Here is a 26,379-nt window from a genome sequence, read left to right on the forward strand (position 1 = left end):
TTCAAGCCATCTTTTATAAAGCTTTGATGACGGACAAAGCCTGAGGCGTCTTTGTGCGTCAGCAAAGCTTTATAAAAGATGGCTTGAATTGAGTACTTTTCAAGTCATCTTTTATAAAACACGAAATAGTTAATGAAATCCCAGGTTCGCTGAGGGATAAAGATGCCTCGGCGACCTGGGCAACCTGGTGAAACAATGGGACGGTAACTTCCTCTGGTGACCCCCTCGTGTGAGGGGTCACCAGAGGAAGTTGCAGTGACAGTTACAGTGACTGACAGAAGTGCCAGCCAGCTACAGGGTTAATGCGTCCCGCCAAAATTGTGGTAGGACCGGGAGCCCTGGCAAATATATCTAAGGATTTCTCCTCAGCTTGATTCTGCCCCTTCCCCCGTAGGGACTGCACCGGCTGCATCTACTCGCAAAGAGCAACGCAGCAGCCCATCCCTCAGATGCCTTGTGTTTTTGCCTCAGATCAGTCTTCTTCTGAGGCCAGCGCACAGGTGTTGAAGGAGTTTGGTGTTTGTCTCAGCAGCCGCAGGTTCGAATCCCAGCAGGGCTGACGCTGGCCTTCATCCTTTTCTGCATGATGCATTGAATGCCGTTAAATTGGGTAAAAACACTTGTGATGTTGCTTAGAAGCGGGGAAAATACTATATAAATGCATGCTCTTATTATGACGTCATTAAGTTTTATTTTGTGAAAATTGTGCAATTCACTTCAAGGCGCTCTGCGTAAACGAGAATCTGACTGCTTCTAACATTAAAAGTTTGCAGTGATGATGTCTATGAAACCCCAAGCGCCTTCCAGGACTCCACAATTGCTGCAAACTCTGGTTTCTCGCTCTAACAGGAGCATGCCGTGGGCCAGAAGCCATGTTAGATCCACTGCACTGTGCTTGGGATCCAGAGTAAAACCAAAAAGTGCTCCCAAAGCCAAGAAAGTCCTCCTCGGGCCAGATTACAGACACCTCGCACCAGTCAAGGTGCAACTTTGCATGGCATTAGCACTAGGGCAAAGTTTGCCCTAGTGCAAAACCCTTTGGGGCCATCTTAGAAATCCTTTGCACCATGTCACGTGCAATTATGCATGTTATTGGCACTAGGGCAAAGCTTGCTTTCAGAAAAAAACGGTTCTTTCTCTGCATTTTGGTGCAAGAATGCATTGAAAGAATAGATCTTTTGCAATAGGAATGTTTTTTAACTGAAGCCTTGGTGTCAACAGATGCTGGGCTCTTGCCTGTACACCGCATCCCAAAATAAGAACTAGCTGGAGCACTAGCCATTGGTTGTCTAAGAAAAGGTACAAGTGGTTTCGCGCCTTGAAACACTTGGGTATAGACGCGCTATAAATAAAATATATCATATCAGTGTATCGCCGATTATGTGCCGAAGCCAGAAATCTAATCTCAGCATACTCTAAGGGAGGGGGGGGTACAATGTAGCGTGAAAGCGCAGCGTTGCATTCACAATGCATGACTTCCATAACAAGCCTCAGAAACCTCCCACAAACTGAAAGAATGGGTCTGTGTAGGGAGCACAATGAACAGCGACCCCTTCCTTTGGCATCCCTTGTTTTTGAAGCGAGATCATGGTTTGGGTTAGGGTGATGAGCTTGATGCAGGGTTGTCCAACTCCAGTCCTCGAGGGCCGGAAACATGTCAGATTTTCAGGATACCCCATATTAATATTCATGAGATAAATTTGCATACAATGATTCTAAATGCATGCAAATTTACTCTCATTAGTATTAATGAGGGCTATCGTCTCGGGAGGATAGCTCAGGGGCAACATGCTCGCCTTGGAAGCAAGATGACACGGAGCAACACAGGTTCGATCCCTGGGTCCGTGCTTAGAAACCTCTGGGTATTAAGCACGTTATAAATAACCTATCATATCATATCCTGAAAACCCGTCAGGATTTCAGCCCCCAAGGCCCGGAACTTGGAAAACCCTGATAGGGACATAAGAATTACTACTGATGGTAAAAGACTGTAATGAAATGGCAACATCTGGCTTAAATGTGGCATGGTGTAGATGCCTTAACCCTTCAACTGCTGAGCGCGTGCATTTAACGCTCTTGGCTATGGGTTCCCAGTACTAAGAATGGGACATGTACACACTTTCTGCATTCAAGGTTAAGTTAGCCCTCATGGAAATGACTGCAGCAGACAAAGGAGAGTCCAACTAATGAAGGCATGAGGAGCAAGAACACCCAGAAACCATTCACTCTCGTGCTGCAGCATCAGGGCCCACGGGACACCTCGGATAGCGCTGTCTCCATGACATTTTAGGGTGCTGGAGCCAGTTTCTCCTCAGAGGGCATCATTGTCAGTGTGGTGCTCTGATTGAGGTGCTCCATCAGGCCACTGGTGGCTTTCAGGTCCATCATTGTGACAAGGGGGTGAGTTCAGTGCTAAGCTTAGTTGGGGGTGATATGGCAGTTGTATCCCATGTTAGATTGCACATTATTAGGCAGTGAGCAAACAGTTGTTGCCTGTCTTCAGTGAGCAAACAGTTGTTGCCTGTCACAAGACATATGGTGACTTGTGTTCGCATTTCAAGCTGCAAGTTGCTTTACCATTTGCCGGTTCTTGGATAGCTGCAGTTTTTTACATGTTCTCTCCTCCCACCATTGGCCAGAGATTGCGCATTAAGAGTATAGTGCAGGGATGTGTGTTACACTCTCCTCGACATATGATGTCACATCAATGGTGGCAAGCTCCTAGTCTCCTCAACTCTTGCTCCACTAGAGGCCTTCCATAGTTTTTTGCTGCCAATAGGATTTTTAGACCTTAGATCTTTTCCAGAGGACATCCTGCTTCTTCTATGTGTCATGAAAAGCTGTCAGGGTGGCTTTGGGAAAGGGCCTTGCAGCAAAACCTGAGTGCCTAGGATCGGTGAGCCTGTGACATCCCCTGCGTTTCTGGACCCTTTCTTCTGGAGTCCGCGCCCGGAAGCGCAACCTGGAGAAAGCCTGATGTCTACATGTATCTATGCACTCTCGAACGGTGGACTGTTTCTTCAGCGCCCAGTAGATATTTCCACATCTTTGGAGTCCTTGGGGCTTAAATTCTTCACTGGAGTCTGTCTCCAGTACCTAGTGCTCCGTTCTTCCCGGGTACCACTACACCAGCTGTGACTGCTTCCAACCCTGTGGATCAGCAGAGTATCCTTCCTTCAGAGGGGTCGCTAGTTGTCGAACCTGGGACCAAATCCCCTCCTTTGCAGTCCCCCATCTTTTTCAGCCTGGTGTTTGCCTCCTCTGCTGCTCCCCTCTGGAAACAGTTACCTGGATTTCACTATAACTGTGAGCTGCCCACTGAGATGCCCCTTTAAGGTCTATGGGCAAACTTTTAAAATGATCTAAACTGTAAGTGCTTAGTTTACTTAACTGCAAAATTGTGCTGAACATGCACATTTGTTTAAATTGTGGGTTGGGATTTTTAGACATACTTTACCGTTTGCATAAAGTACATATTTGTATTGCACTGATATTTTCAACAGCGCTTTAAATAAGAGTATATTGTGATATTCTTTGCGACCCATTGTGTGTGTGTATTTCATGGCCACCCTTCTCCTTCTCCCGTAATGGAGTGAGGCAAGACTAGACTGCTCAGTCAGACTACCGCTCTGAGCAGAAGAACTAGCTAGCTTAACAAAAACCCTGCAACTACTCTGTTGGCTGGTTTTCATAAACCTTCACTTCACCACATGTCGTGATTTTTTATTTATTTATTTGATTTTTTTATGTCGCGCCTAAAGCGCGGATTCGGTATTCGAACCTCGGTTGCTTGCTCTGTGTGGACTTGTATCCAAGACCAGCGCGTTGCCCATGTGCTATCTTCCGTTCAGGCAGTCTTCCTAGCAACCTTCCTGTTGACACTTTAATGAAGATCCAAAAAGAAAGGCACTGGGTTTCAATATTTCTTGTGGCTAAGGAAAGGGTTGAACTTCACACCTGCAAGGTTTATAAAAAGGGATTGTTACCCTTAACCTGTAGTTACTGCTGCTTATTTATTTTTCTTTTGGTGCAAAATTGGACTTGATAGAGGTTTATCACTTTCTGTAGGTAAGGCCAAGAGGGAAGTGGAAACATACCTTTAGGAAGTCATTTGCCCACCGTGTGTATCGAGTACTGCCCCGCGGGTAATGTCGTGCTCAGATTATTTTTCTGAGATTTTATGGAATTCATTTTTTTACAGGCCTTCAAGATTTATGTAGTATTGTATAGCTAGATGATATTGTGAGCTATTCTACATTACTGGAGTATTAGGATCATGCAGGTGCGGCATTGGGGTGGTATATAAATACTGCTTTGCCAAGTCAGGGGTGTACCATAGACCAAGTGTAGAACATTTTGGAATTTAAGTTTATTGAGTTGGGCCATCTATCAACATTAAGAAGAAGCTGTTTTGAATTGGCCGTCACTTGGTTCTGCTAAGTTAACCCAGTGTTTTGCTAGATGTAGAAGGCCAAAGCACTAAGAAACCATTTGTGTTCTATAGGTAAAGGAGAAAGCCAAGGTATGGAAAACCACACGTGCATTCAGTAGGAGAAGGCAACAGTGCTAAGAATACATGTGTGTTCTATAGGTTAAGGAGAAAGCCAAAGTACGGAGAACCTTGCATGCATTCAGTAGGAGAAGGCCAAAGCAGTAAGAACCCACATGCATTTACTGGATGTAGGTGACGGCCAGGGCACTGAGAACCCCACAAGCATTCAGTAGGAGAAGGCCAAAGCAGTAAGAACTCACACGCATTTACTAGATGTAGGTGAAGGAGAAAGCCAAAGTACAGAGAACCTTGCATGCATTCAGTAGGAGAATGTCAAAGCAGTAAGAACCACAAGCATTTACTAGATGTAGGTGACGGCCAGGGCACTGAGAACCCCACGTGCATTCAGCAGGAGAAGGCCAAAGCAGTAAGAACTCACATGCATTTACTAGATGTAGGTGAAGGCCAGGGCACTGAAAACCCCACGTGCATTCAGTAGGAGAAGGCAAAAGCAGTAAGAACTCACATCTATTTACTAGATGTAGGAGAAGGCCAAAGTAGTAGGAACCCATCTGCATTTATTAGATATAGGTGAAGGCCAGTACACTGAGAACCCCATGTACATTCAGTAGGAGAACATAAAAGCAGGAAGAGCCCACATGTATTTACTAGATGTAGCTGAATGCCAGGGCACTGTGAACTCCGCGTGCATTCAGTAGGAAAAGGTCAAAGCAGTAAGAACCCACATGCATTTACTAAATGTCGGTGAAGGCCAGGGAACTGAGAACCCCATGTGCATTTCATAGGTGAAGAAGAAGGCCAACCCTCTGACAACCCCACAGGTACCTACTAGAAGTAGGAGAAAGCCAAAGCACAGGGAACTCTCTCAAATACATCATTCACGAAGAGACTACCACGCATTGTGTACTCATTGCCTGAATTTGCAGGGATTCAACCAGGTCAAACTTTATGGGTTTTTCCGAGGTTTGAGATAGGAGATTCTACTGGGTTTGACCTTGCATCTATATAAAAACAGCCAAGTTGAACATTGGAACAGTCAATTATTGGAATTTGAAGATGCAGGAGTGGCAAACTTATTAGGGAAGCAGACTGTAGCTAGGATAGTGTAGGTTACAGTGGACTCAAATTGATAATAGGGCTGAGCTAGAGTAAGGGAACTGTGGGTGGAAAGGCAATACAACCCACATGCACTATGTAGGTGAAGGGGCAAAATTACTGAGAGCCACGCATGAATTTCCTACGAGTATGAGAAGAAGACCAAAGCACTGGGACACTGCGGTGCATTTTTTAGGGGAGGAGAAGGACAAAGCAGTAATAGCTACACATGTACTTAACAGGTGTTAGAGATGGCCAAAGCGCCAGGTGCATAAGAGGTGGATGAGAGGGTCAAAGCCCTGAGAACTCCACATGTACTTCGGAGGAGAAGGCCAAATCACTAAGAAACCCATGTGTATTTTGTAGGTGAAGGAGAAGCTAAAGCACTGAGAACCCTACTTGCACCTAGTAGGTGTAAGACAAGGCCAAATCAATGATAACCCCATGAGTGTAAGTGAAGGCCAAAGCACTAGGAAGCCCACATGCATTTATTAGGCATGGGGGAAGGCCAAATCACTGAGAGCCCCACATTCATTTATTGAATGAAATGGTGAATTACATTAACACGTCTGAATCTACTGCAGGACTTAAACCACTACACCAGGGAATTGTACTAATCTACAGATTTTCACCAGCCCTGTTGGAACACCATCTTTGCCTGCAGATCCCAAGGCATACAGGCAACTTATTTCCCCTACAATGTTCCAGTCCACTGTTGCCGACACTTTAGAGCGAGCCACAAAATATCACAAAAGACAGAAAATGTCTGTCTATTTAATGACAACCTTGGTGTAATGTTGGCAAAATATTTGTTACCTTATTCCTTTGTATAAAACCAGAGATTTGGATTACTACACAGCCTTGTTGATTCCCGCTGGTCGGCACTACTTCACACGAACTTCAGTACCATGTGTCTTTATGTGTGTTTTGGAAGCATTGGAAATGGCGCAGGGCCACTGAGTGGGTGGGGGGAGTCCAATTGACAATGGACACGTGAACCAGTTGGCGAAGCAAAGGCCATCAGAAACACTTGGTCACCTTCCCCGTACCTTTTGTCAGCAATTCCAGAACAGCAAATGCTAAATGTCATTCACCAGCAGGCCACATTGTGTATGGAAGCACTTGACAGCAGGTCCCACAGGGGACTGGATCCCTGTGAGAAAGCAAAGAAGGTCACCGCACACTGGCCAATGGGTTTGCACGTGGGCTTTGTGGCAGCTAACAATAGATCTAACATTATAGCTTCCTTGGGAATAGGCAAAACCAACCATCTTCTTCCAGGTCCTCCATCATACGGTGACCATATTAAAAAAACAGCACTAACCAATAGGTGCAATTTTAGGTATGGATCATTTTGGGAGCTCAATTAAAATCAGCTAAAACTGCGATGGCAATTTGGTGGAATTGAACACTTCATATTCTGGAGTCTGAAAGTGACCGACTACTGCGATAGCCATAGGCAGCTGCCATAGAGAGTTGTCTACTTAACACCTACACAGCGGCAAAGGTTGGACAGGGTTTGTCATTTACTGCAGGCATTGGAAGAGGCCACTCAGTGGGTTGAACTGTATGGTGCATCACTCAGTGAGGTGCTGCCAATGGTGCATCTGTTGGCGTTAGGACTTTGCAACATAATACATGAACATGAGCCGTTTTATGATGCAGAAGCAGGGCCACTGGCAACAAATTCACTCTCAATCTTCCGCCAGGATCCACACATTGTTGGGAGGAATGACAAGTATCTCCTGGCATCTTTTATTGACCCACAGTTTAGTGTCACGGTGGAACACTTGTGTATAGGCGCGTTATAAATGCCATATCATATCATTAAAATTTCAAACAGCACGTGCTTGAGGATGAGCAAAATACTGGGGTGTGTCATTCACAAGAGGCCGTGCTAAATGTGTGTATGGAGACAGTAAAGAGATATTTAAAAGTCTGGGTGGCACAAGAAGAGAGCCAGAGGACAGGGATCTACAACCCAGTGCAGGACTGCACCACTGCTATGTGGTTATCAGACACTGCACACTCATTCTCCACAACTACTGATAGAAGTTCAGGTGGGGCCAAGGCAACCTTTTTGAGAGTGGAAAAACAGGAGGATGTAGGGCAGACTCCTCCCCCAGTTTGGCTTTCTTTATGAGAATTCAGTGGGCCCTCTTCAGGCCAGATGGTTGAAGTTTATGCTTGCAACACATGCCAACTGGGCAGTGACAATGAGCAGCTGCAATTCTGGCTTGGCAAGCAGTCAATGTAGCTCCCTGCACCTTGTTAAATTAGTTGTGTAAAGTCTAAGCTGCCCCATGGGTTTTTAGCACTAATCAGGGTGCTGTCTCAGACCACAGGAGATGCCACAATGACATACGTGAGAGAGGTACTTTCATAAAAAGGAATGAGCATCGTATTGCCTAAGACTATGGTGGGAGTGAATAAAATAACAGGCCCATCGCTCGCAAGACCACTCACCAGATTGCTCAGATGATGAAGATGTGTGTACAAGTCATCTACAGTCATGCGGATTGAACGACATGGGCAAAGGACATTAACTCTGACCATGGTGGTTGAGCATATTGCAAAAGTAAATCGCTTTTTATTCATCCTCAGTATTTTTGGTTCTACTGACTAGTGGGGCCACTGTCAAAGTCCTAGTACTGTGCTCACAAACTGGAGGTTAAGCCTCAACTTATTGGGTATCCCAGCCAGCTGAGCCACTAATGTCTTTTGTGTGCACTGACCCAGTCACTATGCCCTCCTTTTACTGTCATCTTGTCCAGCCATCTAGAAGAGGGTAGGGTGGCGCAGCAGCACATGCTTCTCCATAGTATCCACAACTAAATTGTTCATTCACCTCACACTGAATGGCAGCGGTGAAGCCCAATGATGGGTGCTACGCAGGTTGCCACTGAGTATGACCAGAGCCAAGCCCAGTAGACACTTTGCGTGTCTTCAAGTGTCCATGGCATGGCTAAATGGCACATGCCAGGCCTCGGGGTGGCAGAGGAATGGCCAGAAGCAGTGGCCACAGATCATGAACACAGCCCATGCCCGGTGGTCACATCAGGTGGCTTTGAGGTACCGCTGGCATGGCTCACATGCCCCGGGAAAAGTGGCACTGGGCATTAATGAAGACCATGCCCATAGGCTGCACTAAAGACCATGCCCACTGGTCAGATACGGTATATTGGAGGTGATTGGGACTTGGCCAGTCAGTGCCACAACCAGGGTCCATGGTAGGTGACTTGGCAGGGTCCAGGACATGGCCAAAGACCACTTCACATGAAAAGTGCCCACTTGGCCCTGGGCTGTGGACACTTGGAGTATTAAGGAGGGGCATAGGGCATTGCTGAAGGCCATTTCCTAGGCAAACTGTCCACTAAGTGAGGTTGTAGATAGACTTTCCACTGGGCATAACTATATGCCAGAGATATTTCCCCAGCCTAACCAACCACTTGGTACGGTGAAGGCTGCAGAGGGTCACAATGTGTGGTCTTTGTGAAGCCTGTGACATGGCATGGCCACCGGTCACACAGTGTTCGAAATGGTTTATAGACATAATTTCGAAATCAAAAATTTCGAAAGTCAAAAAGTCGAAAAAAAATGTCGAAAAAAATAATGTCGAATTTATGACGTTTTTTTTTTGTTTTTACCTATTTTTTTAATATAAACTAGAGCCCAAAAAAAAAATATTGAAAAAAAAATAATTCGACATTTTTTTTTTCGACATTTTTGATTCGACATTTTTGACATTCGAAATTTTGTATTCGATATTATGACTGGACACCGTTCGAAATGGGTCCAAGCCGGGTAGGACAAAGTACCCAGTGGACTCAATGGCGATTGGGTAAGAGTAAGGGGCAAGGGTAAGCACTTGGGGGCGCCCAGGGAATGGCCCAAGACAATGCCCTGAGCAATACATGTTGAGTGGTCACCTTTCCAAGGACATGCCCTTTAGTTATACCCTGACCACCACCAAACTACCCAAAAATGCCAATGGGCATTGCCCATGTCTCTTGCCCTTGCACCTATAAGGCCCCCAAAGTTGGCATGGCCTTCATCCATATCCAGGACCTTGCTGGGGCCCTCATGTGTCTGCTGGTTAGCACTCACCCCAAAGACCTGATAAGAAACCCAGAGTGGCAATTCCACATACCCAGTGGCCAGTTTACCAGGTCAAGTCTATGGCTACCACTGGCCTTGTGTGTCTTTTCTGCAGCTCAGGTTGTACTGAGCGTGAGCAGGGTTTAAACACTTTGGGGGACCACCCAGTCCACAGGGGGTGGAAAATGGTGGAATATAGTGAATACAACAGGATAAAATGCATTTGTTTTCATTCGTTGACACTCTGGGACCCTCTACACACCCTAGAGAGTCCAAATGACCCCGCAAACAGTCTGTGGCAATGATGGTGGCCAGTTGGAGAAACTTCCCAGGGTCAAAAGCATAGGTTTCACAGTTTTCCAGCTAGCCCACCCGAGACCTATTGCTGGCCCTTAAGTGAAATTGCCCAATCAGCATCTGAATAACTATGTTCGGCCTATTTTTGGCCATAGTTAAAACAAGCTGCTGTACAGATTTGCACCAAACCTCCGAAACTATGCCTCTGCCCCAGAAGCCTGCTCCTCGTGAACAACTGGCGCACATCTGTCAAGCAGTTCAGGAAGACCTTTGCATCGGAGGAGAAATGAATGGGAAACAAACGTTTTGGCAGACGTTCATGAAAGTTTTCAAAAAAACTGTTAGTTGGCTGTATTCTATTTTTGGAAAGGTTTCATGAAGATTGGTACTTAACATCTGTAAAAACACTCATGCTATGTGGAGTCAACTCAACGACAACCGTGGCGTCGCTATCACGACCCTATCACGACCCTATAATATTCATCTTTCCATCCAACCCCCCCTTTAGAACACACCTTTTATCTTTTTACTCCATTTACCTTTCTATCCAATCCCTTCCCCAAGCATTATATCATTTTGCATGACTCATCTTTTCATCCAAATCCCTTTGCTTCATCCGTTCCCTTATTGCACCACAAAGTACGATCTACCGTTTCATTGCTTTCCCTGTCAATCTTCCATTTCCTCTTACAACCCAAGGTTACTCCCCCATTTCAAATACGCTTTCCAGCCAGTTCTCTTCCCCATTACCTCTACGTCCACTCTTCCTCGTCCCAGTACTTACCTCATAAGGCCCCTGCCTCCGACACATGGCCTTCTTTTATTTCTATTATTCCCTATAACCCCTGCCTACCAACCACGTCACCCAGTTTAATTTTTCCTGCCTCCAACAGGTTGGACTACTCCCGGTGCGGGGCTCCGGGGAACAACGATGGCTGGCCCCCTGGTGGGGCTGTGTGGCGGGGCCTTTGGCTCCCTCAGGTGTGACGCTGCTTCTGGGCCCCCTGCAGGGCTTGGGGTCCCAGTTGAGCAGGATTGCCTCGCTTGGTTCTTTGCTGGGCTCCGGACCGGAGCGTGGGCATTACGACCCAGGTCAAGTAGGGTCCGGGGTACGGTAAGGAGGTGGGGGGGTCCCAATAGCTCAACAGGTAGAACATGGGTCCACCAGTAACAACAAGCACATGGGGTTCTCTGCATTTTTAAAATGTTCTTCTCTTGCCGGTGGGACCGAGCTTTGATTCGCGGCTACACCGGCTCCTTCTGAAGTTGTTTCCCGACGTCCTTGTACTTATAACGTTCCTCTACGGGGGTGGGTGGGCTCTGCCTCTGGCAGTGCATGCTATGCTCTCAATGGGTTATGGAACGGGGCCCATGATGATAGATTGTTTAAACTTTGCCATTGGTGGGAGTTCTCCTGGCCTACAGTTTTGAACATGTAGTTGACAAGGGTGTGTGCTGTTTTTGTCTTTGCACACCATGGGTAAACATTCTGAAAAGCTCATGCACCTTATTCTGTCATCTTCCTCTTCCCCTGAACCACACAGGAGGAGGAAGAAGAAGTCAAAACGTTTTACCTTGACCAGGAAGGAATTGAAGAGCCTGCTAAAGCATCATGCCGGAGGGAAACACTGCCACGCGCATGGCCAAAAGCGACGGCGTCTGTCCTCCTCTTCATCCTCATCTTCTGGCTCTGACGCCTCGGCTTCTTCCTGTTCCTCATCGGCTGATGCAGAAGGGAAATATCTGGACAGGGAAGGAGTGGAGGAGGTGCTTGCTCACGTTTGGGACTGCATGGGGTTCTCAGAGCCCCTGCATCAGGTGGAGGGGGCTGACCCTACTATTTGCCAGTATAGGCATATCCCAAGGATGGGGTTTCCGTCGGTTTTGGATATCCAGGATAAAATCCTTCAGGAATAGCGTGATACAGAAAATATTATGATGCCCCGCTTTATGGCCAAACTCTACCTGTTGAAAGGGGGTGAGACTTTGCTGTCAGATCCAGTTGAGCTGGATGATACCCTCTCCAGCCTGGTGAGTCAGCGCTCTATGTCAGCCGAGGAGGCAGCTATCCAGGATCCGGTGGACCATAGGGTTAATTCCAGCCTGAAAAAGGTTCATGCTGGGGCACATCTTGCACTCAGGGCAAATATTTATAGTTCCTACACAGCAGAGACTGTATTCAGTGGTTTTAGAAAATTGAAAAAGGCTGTGGGTGGCAGTTCTGATTGTGCTCCGTTATTATCCGAGATGCAGGGACAAGTTGAACGTTTGTCCGATCTGGCTTTTGATGGGGTGTGTGGCTTGGCCATGGCCATGGGGGCTGGTGTATCGGCACGGTGGCATGTTCATCCGTGCATCTGCGGGATTGGAAAACGGAAGGTTTTCAGAAGGTGGCTGTCCTAAAAATTCCTTTTGATGGGTCGAAACCTTTTGGTGACTCTCTTGAAGATAAAGTGCATAAAGTGTTTAGGGATGACAAGCACGCAGACAAGTTGCAGTGCAAGCCTTCCTCAATGACCAAGAAGTCTACCTCTGTGACCGGAAGGTCCTTTCCTGGCCTTTCCTCTCGATCTTTTTGAAGATCAAGGGAGGGTCCTCCATGCTCTTCACGTCCTGGTCCAGTACAGAAATCCTGACGGTTTGGACAGGCCGGTGGGCGGGCATCTCTGTCAGTTTTTTACAGTATGGGACAGGTGGTGCTCGGATTCCTGGGTTCTGGACACCATCCGGAGAGGTTATCTAGTGAACTTCCTGTCTCCTTCTGTCCAGGCTGGCATGGTTCGGACTGTGGTTCCCAGGTCACGAACCAAGAGGTTGGCCATAGAAACCGCTCTATCCAAATTGTTGCTGAAGGGGGCTGTCATGCCCGTCCCTTTCCTGTTTCGAAGGACAGGGTTTCTACTCGCTTGTGTTCCTGGTCCCCAAACCTTCAGGGAAGTATTGCTTGATTTCGGACCACAAGGCACTGAACTGCTTTGTCCGGTAGGAACGCTTCAAGATGGACACTTTGCAGAACATCGGGCCTCATTCCGAGATTGGTGGTAGTCATGGCGCTATTTGCACATTGACTGCCACCAATAACGGGTCCGGCACCGGTGTTGTTCAATGGGGATTTACCGGTGTAGTCCGACCCTGGAGGGACCGGTAAGTCCCCATTGAGCCCCCCGCGAGCCCGTTATTAGCACCCTGGTCCCTTAGCGGGACCCGTAAGGGACGTGTGGTCAGACCACATGTTCCTTACGGTCCCCACAAAGGGACCTTGGAATATGGCGGTAAGGAATTACCAGCACCGGTCTCCTTAACGCCAGATCATAATGACCCCCATTCTCTTGATGTTGTACAGGGGGCCTGGATGGCATCTCTGGATCTCCAGGATTTATATTACCATGTGGCTCTCCACCCCTGTCACATGAAGTTTGCAGTGGGGTCCCAAAACTTTCAGTTCTGAGTGCTGCAGTTTGGGTTGCGTTCAGCCCCCAGAGTGTTCACCAAGCTGGTGGCTCCACTGGTGGCGCATTTGCACCTGAGGGGTATTCAGATTTTTCCCTACCTGGAAGATTGGTTGGTCAAGGCAGCCCGCCGGTGGACAGTCCTGACTCAGCTGCAGTTGGTCTGCCAGGAATTGTGGGATTGGGGGTTTCTGATAAACTGGCAGAAGTCTCAGCTGGAGCACTCTCAGCATCTAGTTTTCATTGGGGCTCAGATTTGCATCAGGATCGGGAGGGTATTTCTGTCCCAGGAGAGATTCCATCGCTTGCTGGCTCTTCTGGGCAGGATTTTCATGAGGCAGTATGTCTCGGCTCGCCTATTTCTCAAGTTGCAGGGGCACATGGCATCTTGCATGTTTCTGGTTCCTTGGGCAGATCCCCATTTGCGTCCTCTGGTATCTTATCCGACTGGCAACCGACATCTCAGGCTTATGAGGCCTTGATCCTGGTGTCCCTGGCTCTGAGGGTTTCCCTGCTGTGGTGGTTAGGGGTTCCGAATCTCCGGGTGGGGGTTTCCCTGGTCCTTCCTCCTGTGACCACTCTTACTCCAGACGCCAGCGGAAGAGGTTTGGGGCAACCTTGGGGATTCTCTCGGCCCAGGGGTTGTGGGATCCGGGGGAGAGCCATCGGTCCTCTAATTGGAGAGAGCAGAGTTTCTGGAGGGCCGGGCAGTTTTGATCCGGACGGACAATACAACGGCCTTGGCATATGTCAACCGCCAGGGGGGGTTCCGGCCACTCCTTGAATGCTCTGGCTGCTCAGATAGGTTAATGGGGAGAATCTCATCTGGTGTTCCTGGTGGCCTCACATGTCAGGGGGGTGGCCAATGTTCGAGCGGATCTTCTCAGAGGCCGGTTTCCCTCCTCTGCGGAACTGGTTGTATTGGACCAGGGTTTTGCAGAGATATGTGTCAGATTAGGGGCTCTCGTTCCAGATCTGTTTTCTTCTCTGGCCTTGGCAAGGGTTCCCCTTTCCTGCGCATGGTTTCAGGCTGAGGGGTTTGGGGGTGGACACCCACTCGGTGCAGTGGCCTCAGGTTCTCCTTTATGCATTACCGCCTCTTCCCCTTCTTCCCGGTGGTTTAGCGCATCAGAGTGCCTAGGTCGACTGTGTTGTTGGTTGATCCTTTCTGGCCCCACCAGAGTTGGTTCCACTCTCTGTTGGAGCTTCAGTCCCAGGAGCCTTGGCTGGTTCCGAAGTGGCCATGTCCCCTGCAAGGGGGTCTGGGGTTTGGAGTCTGACAGATTCAATGGGCAGTGTGGCTATTTCACAGTCTAGGTTGATGTCTCAGGGGTTTTCGTGTATGTGTTAGAGTCTATCATGAATGCTCATTGACCCTCTACTCTGAAGGCATAAGGCAGTCATTGGGACCATTTCCGGGACTGGTGTGGGTGGTCTGGGATCCCTCCCCTGAGTTCTGGTCTGCCCACCATTCTCCAATTCCTCCAGGAGGGGTTTGACAAAGGCCTGGCGGTTTCGATGCTTCGCTCCCAATGGGCCTCCATAAAATTCCTCTTTGAGGACTCTGATGGTCACCTAGATGGGGAGGTGTTAGTGGGGAAGTTGCTTCAGGGTCTTTTTCTTCCCGTCCTTGTACTTATAAAGGGCTTCCCCATTGGGATCTCCCTCTTGTCTTGAGGTTCCTTCAAGGGCCTCCTTTTGAGCCCATTTCGGAGTTTGACATTAAACATCTTACTCTGAAGACTGCTTTTCTTATCACCATCACTTCTGCCCGTAGGCTTGGGGAGATTGGCACTCTATTATGACACCCCCCTTTCCTGAGGGTGCTAACAGACACTGTGGTGTTGAGGTGTGATCCGAAATTCCTCCCTAAAGTTGTGTCTCGGTTTCACACCTCTCAGGATCTGGTTCTCCCTGCCTTTTTTTCAGGATCCGCAAACGCCAGAGGAGGCGGCCTGGCATACCATTGATGTGCGGCAGGCATTGTTGGGGTATTTGGCTAGGACTGCCCCTCTCTGCCAATCTGATAGTCTACTGGTTACTTTTGGCCAGACTGGTGCTGGCCTCAAGGCCTCAGTGGTTTCCAATAGCCAGTGGATCCATGTTGTGGTCTCCATGGCCTATGTGGCTCCTGGCCTGCCTGTTCCTGCGCACATTCAGGGGCGGTCCACCAGGGGTTTAGCAGCTTCCTGGGCCGATGCAAGGGGGGTTTCTATTTGTAGCGCTGCCACCTGGGCAGATCAAAGCACTTTCATCAACCACTATTGGTTGAATGTCTCCCACTCGGGGGCTGGTTCCTTCGGGGTTGTGGTTTTGTCAGTGGGCATGTGAATTTAGAGTTATTAATGGTGTGTTTTTCTGCACTGTTTTTGGCTGTGTCTCATTGGGACCTTTTCCCCGTTGCTGCTATGGTATACCTTGTGAGGTAATTACTGGCATGAGGAAGAGTGGACGTGGAGGTAATCCTCTGATTACTTACCAGTAATCTTCATTACTCCTAGTCTCACTCTTACTCGTCACAGTACTTACGACCCTCCTCTCCCTCCCTGTGGGGAAGGTCCCATGCTCCGGTTTGGTTATGTAAACTGGGTGACATGGTTAGAGGGGAGGAGTTATAAGGGATACTAGTAATAAAAGAAGGTCCTGTGTTGGAGGCAGGGGCCTCATGAGGTAATACTGTGACGAGGAGGAGTAGGACTGGGAGTGATGGAGATTATCGATAAGTAATCAGAGCATTCGCCAATATTTAGATGCTCCTTTCCAAACCCTTCTCTCTCTCTCTCTCTCTCTCTCTCTCCCTCTCTCTCTCTCTTTCTCTCTCTCGCTCTCTCTTTGTCGCTCTCTCTTTCATTTTCTGCAACCTCACATTTGGGTAAGACATCCTCTGCATTCTGTCCTTTTAAATGTCCTTGCTTCTTCTTTCTGAGTGCGTGTGTTGTGCATAAAAGACCCGTATGCGAATGGCTGAACTGTAGAAATGGGCAGAACCTTTCTATTGGTCCACAGTGAACTCATCCCAGATAAAGTACCGATTGGGCCCTTGTTTTGGACCCAAAACACAACATAACCATATGTTTTTGGGATCACTTTTTCTGGTGTTTGTTAGTCAGAAAACGGCTGGGTAGATTGTAACTAAGGAAAGCATGCACATGTGCCCAGGTGCCAGCTTCCTGCACAAGTTTCGTGCAAATCAATCGGGTGGTTTTTGCTGTAGCTGTGAGTCAAAATTACCCATGGGTCTTTGAATGGGAAATGCAAAGTTTGGACTCCTTGGATGGAACTTCAGAAATATTTCCCCAAAAATGCATACATATTTATATGTTTTAGGAAGTTTCTGTGCAGTTCCATCTAACAGTGGCAACGCGATGAGCATCTTACGAAGGTTCGTCCACTGGGAAGTCCAACTCAGCCAGAGCGGCATAGATGCTATTGCTGAAAGGATGGGGAGTGTAGGAAACTAAACCTCCGCGCCCGCTTGCCAGTCCCCTACTGCCACCACCGCCATCTAGGATATTTGGTTCTGATCGTTTTGTAAAAGTGAGGTTTCCTGTCACTGGTTGCACAGGCAAGATTCCAAGAAATTTGGGAAATCAGGAAAATAGGAGCAATGCTTAAATGACTAAACAAACATTTCAAGTATACAGGGATGCGATTTGGACTGTCCTTTCTCTTTTCTTGGCTCATGTCTACCTCTCCAGTAGAAGGCCCCCAAATGTATTACAAGCAGACACACTACTGTTTACCTTCAGCCCCGATTTTGCGATTGTACCCGGTGTTTCAGGCATTGATAGGAAAACAGATGAAGTCAAAAAGGGAAAAGGATAACTCAAGGCGCATTCATTTCACACATAAGTTTAAAATGGTCTGCTTTGCTCATTTTGATCCTATGGAAGGAAATCACTTTCCTAATTTTTTTTGGCAAATACAATTGGTCCCTCTTCTCTCGGTTCATGTGTTCCTTCCTTTCAGAAGTGAGGGAGATAATATATGAATGGCCCCAGGACCAGGTGCCAAGATTGTTGATGTCCTAGACAAATTGACACTTTACTTCCCATATCCCCACAGATAATAGGCACTTGGTGGTATTGATTGTGGCAATTGAGTGCCTCTGCTCATGGCCCCCCTAGGCAGATGTTTAATATTGCTGTGGTACCAACCTTGATTTTCCAATTCTAAGTCTCCCGCTGCTGCTCAGTGAACACTAAGGCTCCGTGAACTTCCCTAGAATTGACCCGCAAATATTCATCAGTCAATGACCAAAACAGTAATTGATCAAAAGGTTCAGAGGCAAAGAATATCCGTGTGTCACTTTTGTGGGGTTGAACCAGAGTCTTTCCCCCACACATCCTCTCAATGGATTGCTGCTCTCTCACACCTCACTGCTGCTCTGTCACACCTCCCCATGGCTCCTGGCCCTAAGAATGGTTCAGAACCTTTTTCGATTTCCAGTGCAAAAGCATGTTACCGGGTCCTGTGGTGTTTGCCTCTCCAAGCCCTCCGGTATTCCCCTCGGTGACCTCAAACTTTCTCGGATGACTCTCTGGAAAAGTATGAAAGGTTCCTAGGACCTGAAACCAGCATTAGTGACCAGAACTTGAATGGAAAGGGCTTGATTTTTAATATGGTGTTTCAAAAATAAATTCTGCATTTTCATCTCGCAACCATGAGGGAGGATACCATAACATGGAAGCACAGACATAGCTGGCAAAGGGTGTGGACATGTGTTCAGTCACAGCAAATAAAATGCAGAGATCGGGCCCCTCTTTCCCCCCAGCCACTTGCATATTCTACGGGTGAGCAGTTACCCTCAAGGAACTGACTATCCACCAGGCTTGGTCACATCCTTGTGTTGCCATCAGAATCCCTTCACTCCCAACAACAAATCGCAACCAGGCCCTTTTCAAGTAACATTGCCAAGTACTGCAGTACTTACCCGCAAGCCGAAGTAGAGCAGAAAGAAAATGTTGAAAGCCATGTCTATCTGTAGCGTGAAGTCTTTGTAGAAATTCTGACAGGATTCAATGGGGCTATCGGAGAGAATGAGAGACAGGGAGAGTCATGAAGCGAATGCACTGTGATTGAGGCGCGCCGCGCAAATGTAGAGTCGCGCGCTCTTTGATGGCAGCGTCAAGTACATGCAGTATCCCCTTGCCTGTCACAATCAAGCCTGGCATTTGAGAGGCATGCTCGTTACAGCCAACTCACGACTGCCTCAGCCGTCGCCACATGAAGAGCTTTCTTCTATTTTATCAATGTACATCAGTTCATATAAGAAAACTAGATATCAAAAGTGCACAATACATGTTTACAAAATGCATACACTAACCACGATCATCTCACCTGATGTTTTTCAGCCTACCATTCCCTCTTTTGGGGCAACTGGTATACCTCCCTTTGTTTGCCCCTGCGTTTTTGAACCTTTACAGATTGGGAGGCCCCAGTGGCCCCCCACTTTTTCAGCCCTTTGGTTGTCCGCAAAATATTAATCATATTATGACATCCCAGTATCACGTATATGTATCAACAAACAAGAAGGCTGTGGCCCACAAGGTCATGGGTAGAATTCGTTTTTTTACCAAAACTACGAAAGGCGTGTTGTACTTATGCTACATGGGTATAAAACGAGCCACTATTGGCTCTCCAAGTGCTTAGACTTACCTTGGGGTATGAGAATTATTTTGCACATAAAGAAAATCTGAATACACTTTGAAAACCAGCCGACCTCTAATGGAAGTATTGCTAATCACAGATCACACATTCTTTAAATAAGAATCCATACCCTTCATCTGGAGCCAACTTGTGTCATTCCAAACACACAATCCCTTCCAATGAAGTGTGAAGGGTTGACGCAACTAACAGAGACAACTTCACCAAGATTTGAATCCAGTACACCCGCAGGGTGGGCGCGACATTCCACAATCATATGCACAAGTTTGGTCCCCATATCCCAACACAAGGAGCAATTCCACCCTCAGTTGAGGAAGTACCGAAGTACAGGAGCATAGTAGTATTTCTTTTATTTATTGTTCATTTATAACACACTTATTACCAGCGAGTGGTTTCTAAGCACAGGAGCAGGATTTGAACCTATGTTGCTCTGTGTCAGAGGCGTTGCTGGGGGGGGCTTAGGGGGATATAGCCCCGGGTCTTTTGGATGTAGCCCCAGATAGAAGCTCAGGGACTACAACCAAAAGGCTATAGCTAGCCCCGAATCCCACCAGTCCCTGCATTATCTTAGTCCCTGATCTTTTCCAGACCTAGCAACACCCCAGCACTGTGTGGTCTTGCTTTCAAGCTGTCTTTCCTCCCCACCAAAAAAGAGACTGGTAGAACCTTTGCGCGGCATTCCTCATTTCTTGCCAAGTAGTGCGCAGCCACGGACTTACCTATACCTTCACTTCTCCCTTAAACATAAAGGTCTGCCACCTACCAATATCTGCATCATCTTCTAAATATTCAGAGGGCAACAAGCTAATAGAATAGATATATGATATGATATGATATGGCATTTATAACGCGCCTATACACAGGTGTTTCAAGGCGCGACGAGGCAAGGGAGGGGGAACAGAGGGAAGACAGACAGCGATCCTACTAGGCCAGGTGTCGTTCAGATCGCGCCAATATCATTCAGATAGTGCTCCTGCTGCCTGAAAGACTTTTTCTAAAAGGCTGTACTGTCACAATGCAAAATTTCACATTTTATGACTCCCTAAAAAATGAGCTAAAGAAGTAGGAGTTTTAAAAAAAAAATGTTTACAGGAGTTCCACCCCACTTATCCTCTCTTTTCACCTTACCCCATTTTTCAGACTTTTCCTTTCTTTTCCAATGCAACCATTCATACAAAATTTCGGTATTGTCATCAGAATGGGGTTAAAAAATGAAGATTCTAAAAAAAAAAAACAAAATTGTGACTGCAAGTATAGAAAAGAACTCAGTGCTACCAGGGAGTGCTTCACAGCCCACAACTTCGGAAATAAAGTCTCTCAACTGTAGAAATTTGAAGAATTGGTTAGATGTCAAGTCAAAATTCTTAAGGAGAGCTCATCGAATAACGAGGAGATGCCCAGGCTCTCTTGACGGGCTAAACCTCAATGTCATTCCAAGAATTACATCAAGATTAAATCATTTAGTGCTTAAAACGTGTAAAGTGTTTATTATAATTGATTCAAAAGCAAAATTCCAATGGTGTCTTCTACTCAACAAATAAATGTTATATGTTCACAATAAACTTCGCTAATCAATAAAAATGAGTTTTTTAACAAAAATAATGTGTCTTAATCCAACATTTAGACAAGGAAATAGCTGTTGGCGGCTCAGACGAGCCTATATTTGGCAACATTGATAGTCTTCATAAGTTAAGGGAGGCTAATAGACATGTAATTATAATTGTTTTTTTATAACGCGGGTAATACCGAAAAGGTTTATAAGCGCGTACCCGGGATTCAAACCTATGTTGGTTTGTGTCATCTTGCTTCCAAGACAAGCGCTTTGCCACTGAGCTAAACTATGTGGGGCTGATTCAGGGAATTTATTGAGCAAAAAGTAGACTACTGCGGGCAATCTGTGCCCAATCTCTGTGCGTAACTCTGTCAATTAATTGAATCGAATATGCTGCACTTTTCCTGGACTTGCATGGATTTCGCACTGGCCTGACACGCCCGTGTGAGCCAACGAGGGCCGTGTGCGAGATTCCGAGCAGAGGGTGTGCATGGCCTGCACAAAGGGCTGAAAAGGGGGCAGAACACCAGAATTGGGGACTTACTTGCGAAGAAGTGGATGTGCCAAGGGACGGCCTGCAGGTCTCGGCTGGGAAATGCCCACGCAAGTCCTTCATAGGATTCGCCACCCGAAGGCTGGCGCAAGTACAATTGTGCATAGGATTTTCACCATGCAGGTGTGATTGCATGTTGGATTTCGGGGTGCGTGTACTCAATCGGGGTTCCGATGTAACATAGGGGTGCACGTAAACTGTGTAGCGGGCTGCAGGAACATTTTACGTGGGTTCGCATGCACTTTTCCTGAGTTATTGCCAAGTTAAAACTTTTCATATGCATGTTTTTCACGGGGCCGGATACAGTTATGGGGGACTCTGTGCAGGCTCCCTGAGTCGGCATTACTGCTTACGGGGGCCCCCATGCACTATTTGAAGGATGCGTGTTTTCGCGACCGGGGGAGCATGCAAAGGTAGCTGATTTGGCAGTTTCCTGCTTTGTTTGTGGGCGCGTCGGAGGGGTTCAGCCGTTACTTGCGAATATGGTTAATTTGCGCAAACAATTAAATGAATACGTGTGGCATGCATTGGTGTGGGTAGCCTGGTTTTCTGCTCCTTTGACCCCTGCACTCAATTCCCCTCTGTACATCTCTCATCACCCACATTCCGTTGAAGCAAAGTATTTGTTATAAAGCTTGCAGCGTGTTATTCCTCATTCCTAAGAAAGGTTCTTTGTCCGTTTTTTATGTTTACGTAGTTATTAATCCATAGATAGAGGAAATGTGATTTAAAATTCACTATTTGCTAACCATTCCTGTTGCGTGGGGGGTGCTTTATTTTTCCAGTTCCTGGTCACAACTAGGATAGCTGCTAATATAAAATCACATACGTCTTGACTTTTAGTATCCAGGGGGCGAATGTTAAGTTCCATCATGATTGGGGGATGGCGATGTCCTATCTCCGCAGTGATTATCGATATCCGTTATGCCCAAAAAATCTAAAAGTATTGCATCTACCTCCTCATTCGAAAAAACTGCATTCCACGACTGAAATCGTAAAAAGGTTTCCGGACTGAGTGCTGTGCCTAACTTTCCTAAGAGCAAGGCTGAACTTATTGCCAACTAACGAAGTTCGGGCCGTCAGGGGGCTTTCTACGACAAACCATTGTCGCCTGTGCAAAATTACATCAGAAAAGGAGTCACTGAAGCATCTTCTGCTAAACTGCACAAAGACTATTAAATGGAGAAGAGCGTTCCTTGGACCTTTAATCAAACCACTCTGCCTGTTTGAAGAAGAAGTGTGGTGGAGACGTCTAATGAGTGGTTCAAAGACTTCATGGTCCCTAGTGACGGCAAAAATCCTAAGGGCCGCCTTGGACGAATGCGCTAAATAAGCGATGGACCAACCCACAGTGAGTTTGGCTTACTAAACAGGCGCAATGTCTACAGCAATGGACTTAACACAGAGAAACTAAAACAGAGAAACTGAAGAAAGAAAGAAAGAAAGAAAGAAAGAAAGAAAGAAAGAAAGAAAGAAAGAAAGAAAGAAAGAAAGAAAGAAAGAAAGAAAGAAAGAAAGAAAGAAAGAAAGAAAGAAAGAAAGAAATATTGGATGAACACCACCAAAACCTTTGAAAAATCATAGAATTGATAAAGGCAAATAAATAAAAAAATAAAAAAAGTATTGCATATATTCTATGTATCATATGTGTGTTCCCGAAACGGATAACCGGATGTGTACGCTTATGTTGAGTTCTCCTTATAGGGGGTAGGGGGTGATGGGGGGTGTGGTTAGGGGATTTAAACAAAATCTTTTTTTTAACTCTCTATGTGGAGCCATTCTTTCCAAATGTTCTTGTGGCAGCACTCCCCCTCCCCCCGCCCTGGAGGGGTTGGGTTTACTTTGTCTGGTGCAATATGAGGCTGTTTTGAAAAACATTTTCAGGGCCACTTTGGGTCCCCAGTACATCCCTGATGGCTATATTTTCATGGTAATGGGGCGCTCAGGGGGCATGTGCAGGGATATTGGGTGCGTGGTGATGACTTAAGGTGATCCATGCATGTGGCACCTAAAAGGGTTTTGACACTTATTTTTATTTAAAAAAAATGTTAGATTTACATATCGATCCTATAAACAGTGCCCGACCACACTTTTGGATGGGTACGTTTGGTAATTAGGTCAAGCAAAGTTTTTAAAAAATGAGGCCTTGAAACATGAAGAAAATGTTAGCTTCTGTTATTACTCTGGTTTCTTTCGCCATGTGCTGTGGATTTTATTATTTTAAAATGTTCGAAACTTTTTCATAAAACAAAAAATGTGTAAAAATGTGTCGATTCTGACGCCAGAATATGTGTATCTTATGGATAATGCAGAAACTGAAACACAAACAGCACAAGAAAAGTTTTCCACAATTTTCTGCAGCACACCGAGTTATGTTCTTTCCTGATTAGCCTACACCACAACGTTATGATGTGTTAGGTAATTAATGAGAGTATTCATTATTGTGACACAATATTGAGCGTTAGTGATCACTCACAGGTGTGTGCTTGCAGCGTCACAGCAACTGCTGCAGATGCCTAAGTTATGCATTTAATAAATGCCAGCCATGAAGTATGCCACTGCACATATTGTGGATCCTTTTATAGAAGAAATCTAATTTGCGAGCAGGGGACCACCAACGTTAGCACTTACATGCTGCTCGGTCCCATGTGTGCAATTTTAAAGGACCACTGACAGGAATGGATAGGGGAAGAGAAAAAGAGAGGCAAGCTCGCTTGTACTCTTCCATTGTCCAGACTGTCTCGTGGAAAAGTAAATGATGACTGCACAGGCGCTTTGCAGCAGAATCTACTAATGGATTCCTATGGAATCAGCATGGTGTAAAACGGAGGCGGATTCCATAGGAATCCATTTATTGCATGTCTGTATGAAAATCTCATGCAAGCGGACAGAGAAGGACTGCACAGTTAAGATCTTATCTCCGCTCTGCAGGGGCGGAGGCAGCCTCAACATTTTTAGGGGCTGGATGGCAGTTTTGAAAGCTGGTACTGAGTAGGGCCAATAGACGTATTGCGCAGTCGGAATTCTAGATCTCACGTTTTTAAAATGCTAATTAATAGTAAATCACACAAAAAAGGCTTTCCTAAAGATGTGATGGCTTATGTTAGAAACTGCACGACTTGACATGCGCTCTATAACGAGGCTTGGCGAGGCGGTTGCATCCCATCACGTCCACACAGGTTTAATCAGTAGAGAACTCAAAACACTGCTGTCAACACAGCACCTTCGTATTAAGATTTTATGCACAACGTGCGAGCCATAGCGCCCAGAGACCACACGCGTAACTGGTACAGCAGAGAAATGTTCGAAGTCAATCAAAACAAACATGCAGCAATAGGTCTTGGTTCTCATAATAGTTTGATACCAGGGGCAGAGCCAGCCTAAAAATGTAAGCGGTTAATTGGGATCACCTGGGCAGGCTTCTGTCCTCTGCACGTTTGCCGCTGCCGCACGTTAATGACTGTTTTCTCACCTCCTAGAGCGGTGCATTTACTTACCTTTAAAGTAAAAGTAAGTAACTCACTGATGTCCGAAGGGAGGAATTTGACAGGGTCTTGCCATCTGAGCCCTGGGCTGGGCGTCACAACAGAGTAATGCCAGCTGCTTGAAAGTGGGAGGGCTTTAGCCAGGGATGTAATATAGGGGTCGCCAGGGGTCGCACCTGTGACCCCTGAGGTCTCGCTTGCTACCACTGTGGTCTTCCTTGCTAACCCTAAAAAAAAAGATTGTTTTAACTGTACTTTAAAAAAAATGTTTTTATTAAACTGAGGCTCCTGGGCTGTGGCCAGCAGCATGTGGCGCTTTGCTTCTGGAGTGGCTGTTTTTCTGATAGCTATAACTGGTAAGATAGCTCAGTGGGTTGAGCGCTCGCTGCTGCAATGTGTGTGTGATCTGCAGGTAGCAGGTTAGACTCCCGGCAAGGTTAACTCAGCCTTTCATCCTGCTGAGGTTGATAAATGAGTACCAACACAGGTTGGATGATATTGTATGTATATTTGATCTATGTGAAGCGCTTAAGCGTGAGTGGTACATAATAACATATCATTATCGTTTGGCCTTGGACGCCTGCTTGCGTTCACAGTAATTTGGTAATATGGGCCTATAAACACTGACCTTAACTATGCATATGGCGATCCATTCTTGTATAAATGTACATCACTTTACAGTGATATTGTAACCATATTTTTCAAAGTGTACTTAGACACAATGCTATGTGATGCCACTTCCTGTTTTGTCAAGGGGTGAGAGGCTGTGTTCCATCACTTCCCATGATGTCACTTCGGGGTGGGGTCAAGTGACATCACTTACTGTGATGTCATCAGAGATCAATGTGTGTGATGTCACTTCCGCTACCCCAAGCATTTTGGTGAAATGACATCCCTGGCTTTAGCCCTCCAGGACCCTAGCCTGGCACCGCCCATGCCACTCTGTCTCCCTCCTCCATCTCGTCACTGCCCCAAAATGGGCCTTGATGTTAAATTGAGGCATAAAAGCAACACGCCTCGCTTGTATGTCTTCACTTCACGCGCTGCCCATTTAAAATGAGGCTACCAGAGTATCTAATGTTTGCACAAGAGCCAGATTATCTAATGTTTGCACCAGTGCTATTAATTTGGCGAAATGCAACTAGGTCTAGCTTAGCTGCATGTGTAATGTGTAATGGAACACAAACGTTTTTCACACATGGTCTCGCCCCGGTCCAATACTTACACCAAAGCGCAGTGCACAGTGTATACCGAGCTGAAGCCGCCAACAGCACACCGCCTCTCTCACTCTCCTACTCCCTCTTCCCCTGACTAACCAAACCCCGCCCCTTCTTGTTTACAGATCCGCCAGAGCGCCTGGGGACCAACCCCGTTGGTGATGGTGCGCGATATAAATACCTTTTAATGAAGTGAAATGGTTTTGCCCACGGTGGGCTACAAAAGGACCACCTCAGATGGCCAAGATTTGCAGATCGTGCAAGATGAAGCTGTTGCAGATAAAGCTGTTGCAGGCCCTCAATCAGTGCTTTAAGTGGCCAAAGAAAACGAGCCAGGGCTCATCAAGGGGCGTGGCCTAAGGGGATTCACCTGCCTGTCGTTAGGCCACGCCCCCTGAATGGTCCCCGGCTTAATGGGTTACAGACGTCCCCCCAACCCGCCAGGCAGCCCTT

The 26,379-nt window shown here is 46.6% G+C and overlaps 1 protein-coding gene across 12 annotated transcripts in view; it reads right to left on the reverse strand.

The window, feature by feature from the left end:
• KCNMA1 (potassium calcium-activated channel subfamily M alpha 1) overlaps positions 1–26,379 on the reverse strand; it is a 1,925,602-nt gene that overhangs the window by 948,051 nt on the left and 951,172 nt on the right. For all 12 annotated transcript variants that reach the window (XM_069610985.1, XM_069610992.1, XM_069610991.1 and 9 more), the window contains exon 4: positions 18,386–18,479. In XM_069610985.1, the coding sequence (XP_069467086.1) occupies positions 18,386–18,479 (94 nt within the window). The remainder of the gene's footprint in view (positions 1–18,385; positions 18,480–26,379) is intronic.

Source organism: Ambystoma mexicanum, chromosome 8 (assembly GCF_040938575.1).
Source record: "Ambystoma mexicanum isolate Mex_15411 chromosome 8, UKY_AmexF1_1, whole genome shotgun sequence".
In the NCBI taxonomy this organism is placed as follows: domain Eukaryota; kingdom Metazoa; phylum Chordata; class Amphibia; order Caudata; family Ambystomatidae; genus Ambystoma; species Ambystoma mexicanum.